We start from the raw sequence: 11252 nt of genomic DNA on the forward strand, positions 1-11252 counted from the left end.
GGCCCCGGGCCCTCCTCCTGGCCAGTCCCTCACCAGGGCACCTTCGACAGCACAGGAGCCCCCAGCAACATGCTCTTCTGCAGGAGCAAAGAACAGATCCGCGGCCTTGCTCTGAGCCACTGGGGAAGCGCAATTCCTTCTTGCTGATCCTTTCAAACGTGGAAGCGCCACGGTGCCACTGGGAAGCAAGAGGCTGGCCTCGCCCCGATCGCTTCTCACTGCCGATGACGACCCCTCACTGTGCGGATTTCCATGCAGACCAACTGCAGGCTTCTTCGCCCAGGAAGGGGCACCGGACGGGCGGGGGCTCTCCTGTGTCCGGAGGCTGCGCAGCAGCTTGTCCCAGTCCTCCCCCTGCACTCCCGCGAGGCAGGCGCCCAGGGCCCCTCTCCTGTCCCTCATGCGCGTTCTCTGGTGCAGTGAGCCCGAGGACACACCTGTGCTAGTCGGTGGAAGGTCTTCAATGGATCTCAATATGGACCTGGAAAAGACAATCAAATTATTCTTTCCTATAAAATATTTTACTCGGAAAGAAAACTATAACCGAATCAGTGTCACAGAGAAGAGGGGTCTAGGAGAGTCACACAGCTGCATGCTAACACACGTGAAGACCTTTCTCTCTGCCTCTCCTCCTGGGTCCTGCTCCCGACAGGAAGAGGACAACACCCTGCCCGGTGAAGGTCACAACAAAAGGAACGGTGCTTTCCGGGGGCAGTTTCCCAAGGTCGCTCAAAGACAAGAAAGACTCTGAGGTTTGTATTTTCCCCAGCAGGGCAGGTGCTGACATTCACTCAGTACGAATCTCTGCCCCCAGCACGTGAGGGGACGACGCGATGACGCAGCCGAGGCCTTACCTGACATGTCCTGTCGGAGAATGACTCGCAATAACAAGCCACTCGTAAGGAACCGAGGTCGACTTTGCTTATGGATCCAGGGTTTACAAAGCCCTCCTGGGAAGCCAGCCTGGAGGGCCCCTGGCATACAAGGTCCAGCCCCAGGTGGCCAGGAAGGTCACCTGCGGGCAGGTAGGAACCTCAGCAAAGTCTGGAGCCTTGAAAGGAAGGCTCTGCGAGTAGAACTCTGGTGGAGAAAGCTTCTGAGCTGCGATCCCCACTCTCAGACCAGCAGGTGATAGAGGCTTTCACAAGCCCCACCCGAGATTTCGCGTGAAAACTTCTGCAGAGGAGCGGATCTGTGACCTCAGATGCTGTTCAAGAGCAAATGCAAGGCGGCCCACCACTTAATGCTCTTGCTGCGCTCATTAAATCCAGAGACCAGCCTTTTTCTGTGACCAAGAATAACCTCGCCCCGACGTTTCTACGCCCCACATGGGGAAGAGGTCAGGAGTAAGAGTGACAGGCTTTGAAATGGACCAAAACTGAGATCACCGGGTATGCTGGCCAGTGCGTCCTTCGGGCTAATTTATAGGGCCCTGCACCTCTGTCTCTGAGCTGCTATACAAGGCTCTAAGTTGTAGGAATCTCAAGAGGAAGGCAAATTATTTCTTATCCAAAGAAATGAAAACTAATTTTGTCTGGAGGAATGCAACGTATTATTGCCCTGTGGACCAGTTTTACATCTTTTTGTAAATTCACTTGAGCACCCCTGAATACATGTGTTTTTGTCTAAGTTCTCCTTTAAAGTGATTACAGCATCTTACTAATTCCCTTATTAATTGGCAAGTTAAAAAAACTGGTACCTGTTCCTTTAAAACATAACCATGACCCCGGAACAGTAATAAATGAAATATAAGGGAACACGTGTAGCGTGTTCTGCAATGTTCCTGAGAGGCTGCCCTGAGGAGCAGCCACCTGCCAAAGAGCAGGAACTCCCAGGGCAAGAAGGCGGCAGGCGGGCGGCGGAGCAGCGGCTCTCTCACCTCCCGCAGGAGGCGGGGACAAGGCCTACAGGCCGGCCAGGCGGCAGCACCTCCCCCAGCACCTGGAGACACAGGGCACCACTCGGAGAGGCCGCAGCGCAGCTGTGCGGGGCCGGCATCGGGGATGGAGCCATGGGGACAGGGAGCTGCTGTCCTCTCAACCGACCCTGTGGAGCTAGAGACTCTTAAGCTGCACGACTGCACATGAGTGTGGAACTTTTTAGAACTGCAGAGAGTACACTGGGAAGAAAACAAAGCAAGTAAGTGTCACTGGAGGCCGCAGGAGAAGGCACAAGGCTAAGGATGGAGAGCCGACCAGGGGCCGAGGACAGGACGAGGCAGGGCCGCTGGTGCCAGGAGCCTGGACCTCGCTCGGCAGGGATGGAGACACAGGGATTTCCAGCCAGGAATGTTGCTGGGTTCGCCTTGAAGATTAATTGGCCTGGTTGCAGTGCGGCAGCCAGACTGGAAAGGGGTCACACTAGTCCCATTAGGAGGCCGTTCCAACAGCGCCAGAAAAGAGAGGAGGCCTGTCAGAGCAAAGGCCATAGGGAGAGTCTCTTTTTAAGTTAGTGGTGGCCAGATGCAGAAGAGGGTGAAACGACCCACAGATTTCTTCTGACTTTCAATTCTGGGGGATGGTGTCGTTAATGGAAAACGGGGAGGAATTCGGATGGGGACACACAGAGTTTGACGGTGGGACTCCAGCAAGCGGATGGATTAGTAAAGACTTCACCTCAAGCAGTGTCAGAGCTGGAGGCTGACTCAGCAGCAGCCAGCTTTGGGGGGCTGAGGCAGGGGCGGCCCTCATGTGACGCACAGAGACAGCGTGGACCCACTGAGGTGCATGAGGCCAGCGTCTCGGAGGGCCCCAGGGAGGAAGCCACCACCTGCACCGAGTGCTTCCAAAGGAGGGGGTTACATGTGTTTCCTGTGTGAACAGCTCAATTAGCTCCAGGTCAACCTCGGAAAACTGCACACAGTCTGCCAGCCCAGCAGTCATTAAATGGGGCCACCCCACTTCAAGGAGCATAGGAGAAAATACGGGAGCATCTTTGATTATTTCTATCTCACTCCTTTTAAACTTTTTCTATGCTTTATAATACATATATATTTTGATAGAGCAAAATAGAAAGTTTATAAGGATACATGTATAAAGAGATATGTGTATATACATGTGTGTAGAATTGTGTATACATTTGCATATATATGTATATATACATATATGTGTGAGCTGCACTCAGAAGTTTTGCTAGCAGTGTGACCATTACTCTACACAAGTGAAAAACAGCCTGGCTGGTGTGGCGCAGTGGATGGAGCACTGGCTTGCGAACCAAAGGGCACATGCTTGGGTTGCGGGCCAGCTCCCCATTGGGGGGCGTATGAGAAACAACCACGTACTGATGTTTCCCCCTCTTTCTCCCTCCCTTCCTTCCCCTTGCTCTAAAAAATAATAAATAAAATCTTTTTAAAAAAACTGAAAAATATATTTGAACAGTATAAAGCAATATACAAACATAGGGTGAAATCTTTTCTCCACTGAGATATAAATGACATAACACTGTATTGGCTCAGGTGTACAACACTCAACACCCACATATTGCACAATGATCGCCCCAAGTCACCATACAGCACCAGACACACTTGTGATTTTTTTCTTGTAATGAGAACTTTTAAGAGGCACAATTCTTTTTTTTAAGATTTTTATTTATTTATTTTTAGAGAGAGGGGATGGGAGAGAAACATCGATGTGCGGTTGCCTCTTGCACCCCCCAAACAGGGACCTGGCCCACAGCCCAGGCCTGCGCTCTGACTGGGACTCAAACCTGCAGCCTTTTGGATCACAGGCTGGTGCTCCACCCACTGAGCCACACCAGCCGGGGCAAGAGGTACAAGTCTTACAAGTGTGAATTCTGCTACAACTTAAAAAATACTTTCAAAATTTACCAAGTCAAATATAATTAAATTCTTCTGACAGTCTCTCTCAAATTAACTTTCCAAACCATATTCTTTCAAACCTTACATTTATTTTACTGATTTGAAATGTACTAAGAATGAACATTTTCCTAAAATGGAAGCATTTCCAAATATATTTTTAATACATATTAATACAGGTTTAAAAAAAACTCCTAAGAAAAATAGGTCATCTAATGTGGGCCAACCCTCAGGAAAATTAGTTTCTAACCACTTTTATTTTTTATTTTTTTTAAATTTTATTCATTTATCTTTAGAGAGGAAGGGAAGGAGAGAGGGAGAGAAATATCAATGTATGGTTGCCTCTCATGTGCCCCCTGCCAGGAACTACATCCGCTGCTGGGAACTGGCCTGCAACCCAGGCACGTGCCCCAACTGGGAACCGAACCTCGATCCTCCGGTTCGCAGGCCCACGCTCAATCCACTGAGCTACACCAGCCAGGGCTCTAACCACTTTTATTAAGTCCTTGTACAACTAGTGCTATTCAGAACAACGGAGAACCCCAGAGTTGCGCTAACATATTTTAAATAAGGCAACACTGATGGAATCAATAAAGTAATCATGTACTTAACGATGACAGAATAAATGTTTTGCCAAAGACCATCTGGCTCTACTGGATTAACGAAAATCTTCCGGGCAGCGAAACCGCCCTGGCTCTGGGCCCGCCCCAGCCCGCTCTTCTGACCCTACAGAGCTGCACACACACACAGTCGGAGAGCTGAGCTCCCTCCCCTATGCTCTCTACACACTTCGCTGTGTTACATACATGTAGGTGCATTACGCTGTACCAGTGAAGTATGCATGATCACCTAATAAACTGGCCTGGGCCCGACGGTGTCAGTACCCCCCAGCCCACCCCCGTGTGAAGTCCAAGAAGTAAGCGCATCAATTACAGCACGCAAACTTAGCTGCCCAAACCGAGACCCCTAGACTGAAGGAAGGCGTCAAGCCAGCACAAGTCAGGGAAAACAAAGGCAGGGCTGGGAGCAGACTCCTGAGCTAGTTCCCTCACCACAACTCCCCCCCCAAAATATGGCAAAGGTTGAAAATGAAACAAGAGCAGCCGGGGATGGCTGCACAGAAGCGAGACTGCCTGGGTGTGCCCGGGCCGCAGTGCAGACTGGAGAAGTCACCTTCCACAAACGCCCTGCCTGCCAGAGGCAGCTGCCTGACAACAGACCTGACCCAGTTCGGCAGCTGCCGCCCTCTCGGACTGCTGTTACCTCACCTTCCCTAACCTGAGCTATTAATGGCCTCGGGACCGATGGTCTGGATACCACTGCTCTGCGAACTAAAAATACCCTGGCCTCGATGTTTCTGAAAGCCATCTGGCAAGGCTGCTCCCAACGGGGACTGGGAGGAGACACAGCCACTCGAGCAGGGGCTGCTCAGCAAGGTCAATGGCAAGAGGCCTGGCGTGGGGTCCTGCCTTAGGAGAGCTCCCAAGCACACTGCAAGACCACCCGGGCCTCCTCCAGCTCTCGGATGGGAACACTAAGCACCTTAACACCCTGTGCTCGTGACTCAACTGATGGGACGGAGGAAGTGGCTGAAAGGCAGTCCTCAGAGGCTGCCCAGCACAGGGGAGAAGCAGGAAGGACTCCAACGGCAGCTGAGTCACAGCTGCAGGCAACACCCACAGGACTGAGTCCTGCTACAACTCATTCGGCAGGTGCACATCATGCCCGCCCTGAGAGAGCCAGCTACGAGGTCTCATCAGCCACCTCCTTTGGTCACCTGGGTGCCAAAGGTGCATTTGCTCACGCATCCGAGGGGCTGGGGCGGCTATGTCCCAGCTGGGCACCTCAGGCAACCAATCCTCTTTCGTCAAAGTGTCGAGGACTCAATCAATGTCTGAAAGCACCTAACATCGTTTCAGACCAGCACCCACGGTTGTCCAATGAACAGCAGCTGTCACCATCCTCGCCATGGTCAGGAGTGTGCAGGGAACAAGTGACAAGATGCTGCCGGAGGGTTCTGTCCAGCAGAGGCGGAGAAGCAATCACTGGGTGACAGGGGAGGGGCCATATTGCATCATCTCGTACCATCTGTATAGATACCATCTGTATTGTATCTTCTTTGGAGAAAGGTCCTTTCAAGCCCTTTGCCAGCTTCTGCATTAAGCTGCTTGTATTGCGGAGTTGCAGGGTTCCTTCACATCGCTGGCTGTCAACCCTCACCAGACAGACACACGATGTACAAACACTTCCTCCCGTCTCACGAAGCTGTCCAGACCTATCCCTCTCCTGACGGCGTCCTTCACTGCACAAAATCTGTTCATTTTGATCAAGTCCAAATCACCTACTTTTTCTTTGTTGCCTGTGCTTTTGGCAAGAAATCATCGCCCAATTCAGTATCATGATGTTCCCGTTTTCTTCTCTAAGGCTTTACAGTTTCGGTTCTTAAGTTTAGGTCTCTGATCCCCTTTGAGTTGATTTTTGTTTATGGTGTAAGGTCAGGCCCGCCTTCTCTCTTCCTCATGTGAAAGCAATTCCCTTTTAGCTATCAGGTGGTGCTACGGGCTAAATGTCTGTGTTCCCTCCACAATCCATACGCTGAACCCTCCGAGGTGATGGCACTGGAAGTTAAGGCTTCTGGGAGGTACTTACCTCATGAGGGGGGAGCCCTCACAAATGGGATTTGTGTTCCTATGAAAAAGACCCCACAGAAATCCCGGCCCCTTCCATCGCCTACAGACACATGAGAAGGAGCCAGCCAGGAACCAGGAGGGCCCTCAGGAGACCTTGCCCATGCTGGTGCCTACACCTTGGACTTCTCAGTCTCCGTAACTGGGAGAAATAAGCATCTGCTTATGTTACCCAGTCTATGGAGCTGAAGAAACCCTGGTTCTTCTCCAAAGATCACGTGAGAAGCAGTGCCCGGGCACCCTCCTGAGTTAGGCAGCCTTCTGGGTCCTGGAATGCTCCCTCCACCTCCAGGCATTGACAAGCATATGTACAAAAAAAATTTTTTAATGGGATAACAGGTAGTTTTGTTTTCTTTTAAACTTGCTTTTCTTTGCATATGGTGGATCTCTTTTAACCTGAGTACATGCAGTACATCTAACTCATACATTCTAATATCTGCTTGCACGTGTAAGACTTCAAAAACTTGACTCAAGGATAACACGGCTTGCCTGTAGGGTCTTCTCTGCGCAAACTGAAACACCCTTCTAACCCACCTCAAGTCCGAAGTCTTTGCCTGACTGGAATGAGCAAATGTAGTTTCTAAGCGGTAGGTGATCACTGACCCACGTGGAGCTGTGGATTTAGAAAGTCACTCAGAAAAGGACTATGAAGGAGGAGTTAGAAACAGAACGAGGAGAGCAACGGGCCAAAGGAAGAAGGTTCTCGGGCCTGGGCAGCACAGGGCCATGTGGCTGACGGGGACCTCACAAGAAGACAAGGAACAATGACAACTCAGTTTAACAATTATCATCTCCTTTTCTCCAGCTGTTCTTTTTAGTCCTTCTCTCTTAATGGTTATAAAACCCTGGGTGAGCTGAGGCCGAGACACTTGACTCTTCCCACAGGCCACATAACTGAGAAGGTGTAGGCAGGACGTGTTCAGCTACGATTGGTTCTCAGTACAGTTTTCTACCTTGCTTTGACTACCTTTGGGGGTTGGTACGGATTCTCAATTTTCTATTGCCATGTCCCTCAGACGCTACACAAATATATAGGGTGCTGATGGCTCTAGATTAAAGCGTGCTTACAAACGGTATTTTCAAATCATAACCCTTCTCAGTTTACAAAACTCTCTCCTCATTTAATCACCTTTAGCATTAGATATCAACCCCCTTAAAATGTCCTGCCGCCCTACCAGTGATTCGAGGGTTCTGAGGGAAGGTGTGGGAAGTGGAGTCCCTTATCCTGGGCCCCCTGCAATGGAAAGGATGGAGATGGAGTGTTCTGGGCCAAAGGAGCGCGGTGACGCGGGGCTGCCCCTCTGCTCAGACTCTCCTTCTGCTGCACTTTCCTTTACCCGAGATGAAAATGATTACAGCCTCAAATCAGGTACGTTAGCAATTTCCACAAATGAACAGAAACCCTAAACCTACAGGGGAGTTTGGAGTAGCAGATGTGAATACCAGAGTAAACAACAGACAGCCCACTCTCACCCGGGGCCCCTCAGCATGGGGACAGCTGCTGCTGCACTTGATCAGACCCGAGACCAAACCTAAAACCTCCATGCGGTTCTTCGGCAGCTCTTCCCGAGGTCCCTGCGACCACCTGGCCTGTGCTCCCACCCCGCCACCCCTGACCAGACTGCAAAGGCCCAGGTGTGACTCCTAGGGCGTTCAGCTCCCAGGAGTCACTGAGGCTGTGCTGCACCTGGACGGTCACGTGGCACCATGTCCACCGAGGCGTCTCCCCTGGGCACCTGGGAAAGGTGCACCTAGCTCTCCTGACTGCCCACGTCACTAGGATAGAGCCACTTCCCCACTTCGAAACGCACTTACCCTCCAGCATCCCCACAGATTCCCGGTTATGAAATTTGCACTGGAATAGCCTTTGCAGAGATCACCTCACTGCCCTACAAACCAGGAGAGATCTGGGATCCCTTATTCCTTATTGCACAAGAAACAAACAAGCCACCAGCACTCTCGCAAGGAGAAGAGCAGGTGCCAGGTCACGTCAATATGGTGATCACAAAGGTCCTGCCTGAGGTGAGAACCAAGGTGGGAGAATGAACCAGCACTGAAAACGCCAGCGCAGAGAACTCAAGGTGGGAGAGCCCACACGTGCAAATGCCCAGAGGCAGGCAGGGGCTTGGTGCACGCAGACCGTAGACAGGTAACAGTGAGAAAGAAGAGTAAGCAAGAAACAAGCTGGCTAGAGCCCCGGCTGGGTAGCTCAGTCGGTTGGAGCACTGTTTCATTACACCAAGAAACAAGCTGGCTGAGAGTGAAGAAAGATGAACAGAAGTCAGATCTGCAGGGTAAAACAGGTGACCTGCGTTCTGTGTGCTATGGGAAGTTCTGTTTTTCATTTCTGTGAAGGATGACGCGATCTTCTGCCCGGTGGAAAACAGATGGGAGGCTACTGCAGTCATCCGGGTGAGCGAATATGGTGGCCTGGACTCAGGGGGCGGGCCTAAGTGTTGTGTAAGTGGACATATGAGAAAGATGACTTTTTTTAATGGTACAAAACTGATTTTCAACATTACGTACTAAGGTTTTTTTTTGCAGTCATTCACGTAATTTTATAAATGACTGCAAATTATTAATATAACTCTAGAACAAGTGTTTCCAAAGTGCAGACACATTTTTTTCTACCCACAAAGCTTTTTCTTTTAATTTATTAATTTGATATCTAAAAAGCAGGATATCCAATTTCCCTTGGAAATCACTCAATCTGGCAAACAGCAGTGAGCGAGCAGCAACTGGCTGGGGCGCAGGCTCGCTGGGACCCCAGTCCCCACACCCAGTACGCCTGACCCAGTCATACCACCCGCTGGAAAGATATTTGAGTTTTCAACTCCTCTAGTCGGCTACCACTTCAGGATGCCACAAGCCCTTGCTCACATAAAAGTATCTCTATTTGGACCTTGAAATAGAGAGGCTGGTTCATCTCACCTCATCTTAACCCAATTTTGATCAACAGCTGGTTTCAGGTTTTCTGTGGTCTGCCATTACTAGTGACAGGCACCCAAAACCCGAAGGTCCAGGCACAGGGACAATGCCATTCTGGTGCCACCAAACCAGAAGGGGGAAAAAGGACAACATCCCCGGGTGTCACCACTGCCTGGTCCCAGAGCTCAGGCTTCCTCATTTTGCACAGCAGGAAGCCGAGCCACACAGGTACTGCCAGACTGCAACCTCCCGGGGGACTGGGGCCTGTCCCTCGGCCTGTCCCTCGTCCATCACACGGCCTGGACATGGCCCTGGCCCCCAGCAGCCACTCCAGAAGAGGGAACAGAATCCAAGAGCAGGCTGCACTTGGTCATGAATAACACACTTGGAAAGCATAACTCTCAATCTGAAGACTTTCCATTCCACTAGAAAAAGGCATCTGTAACCTGAAGGACATAAACATGTCAGTCACTTGTAACAAAGGTGATCTCCAAGGTTGGGGGAGGTGTCGCCACAGTTTCACAGTTGACTTGTTTCTGGCCTCTGAACCCTTTGGTCTGTCTCCACCTCCTCCACCTCCTTTTCCCTCATCTTCATCCCCACCCCACTTCCACCGCAGCCAGAATAAATAAGACACATCTATCAGAGCATTAGTTAACATGCATTAGTCCACTTCAAATTTCAAGGATACTATCTTTCGACGCTCCATTTAGTTTGGGAACTAGAAAAGTCAACCATAAAGCCACCCCACCCAAAGGCCCAATTTGTAATTTTCTGGGCAACGTTTTCCCTTCCAGGCCAGAGCCTTTCCAGCCCATGCCAGCAGCATCCACCCGCCTCTCGGCGGACCCGCGACCACAGAGGCCCTTAACCCAGGCAAGCCACGGTAAGCTCTCCACCTCATCCCCACCCCCGCCCCGGCCCTATTTGCATAATGGGGATAACAATAACCTCTGCGGGATTTTCTCCCGTGGGGTTCCCAAGGCACGGTGCTTGGCAAAACCCAGCATCCACCTTCGCGGCTCGTGACAGCATCTTCAGCGCCCTGGGCGAGGTGGCCGGACCGCGCACTGCGCACCCGCGTTTGGAGAGCGTGTGGGGAGAGGGGCTGGGCGGGCGCGGCTCACCCACCTGCAGGCGGACGTTGAGCATCATGGAAGCCACGATGTACAGGTAGGGGAAGTTGATACGCAGCCGCCAGGCCAGGTCGAAGAAGATGAGCAGCGTGCGGGTCAGCCCCTTGCAGAAGACCCCATATGAGCGGGCGGCGGCGGAGCGCGAGAGCCGGAGAGCCAGGCCCGACAGAGCCGCCGCCATATAGACGCGCGCCCGCTGCTCGCCCCCCGCGCACCGACCGGCCGCGGACCCAAGCCGCCCGGCGCTCTGAAGCCCGCCCGCCGGCTCTCTTATAGGCCCCGCGTCGCCCTGGGCCTCCGCCCCGGCCGCTGCCCGCGCTCTGCGCGCTGAGGGAGCGAAGGAGGCGGCGGCGGCGAGGCCGGCGGGCGGGCGGGCAGCGGGGAGGAGAGTCCGCGCGTCACCCTGTGGGAAGAACCTCCGGGAAACACCGCCCGCTGCGGGCCGGGCCAACCGGCCTGACGTCACAATGCCCGCGCCGCGCGGCGCTTGCGTGCTCCGGCCCCACCCCTAGGCTACGCCTGGGCCGGCCGCTGATCACCTTTTCCCCGCAGGTAAGACGCGCATGCGTGCGCGCGGTGGCGTGGGGAGGGCGGCTGATGTGCTGTCTACGACCGCCCCCTAATGGTGAAAAAGAAAACAAAAACGGAGGGAGGCGAGGAATAGTGAATTGGAATTGCAGGGGCACA

The 11252-nt window shown here is 52.3% G+C and overlaps 1 protein-coding gene across 1 annotated transcript; it reads right to left on the bottom strand.

Annotated features, from left to right (window-relative positions):
• Nucleotides 1-374: 374 nt before the first annotated feature.
• On the bottom strand, nt 375-11007 carry SMIM10L3 (small integral membrane protein 10 like 3). The gene is made up of 2 exons (XM_037057851.1): nt 10561-11007; nt 375-481 (listed from the first exon to the last, which is right to left on the bottom strand). The coding sequence occupies exons 1-2, from the start codon at nt 10744-10746 to the stop codon at nt 461-463; spliced, it is 207 nt and encodes a 68-aa protein (XP_036913746.1). The 5' UTR covers nt 10747-11007; the 3' UTR covers nt 375-460.
• Between the last annotated feature and the right edge of the window lie 245 nt (nt 11008-11252).

This window comes from Sturnira hondurensis, unplaced genomic scaffold (assembly GCF_014824575.4).
Source record: "Sturnira hondurensis isolate 20B ecotype Veracruz unplaced genomic scaffold, ASM1482457v3 Scaffold0009733, whole genome shotgun sequence".
Taxonomy (NCBI): Eukaryota; Metazoa; Chordata; class Mammalia; order Chiroptera; family Phyllostomidae; genus Sturnira; species Sturnira hondurensis.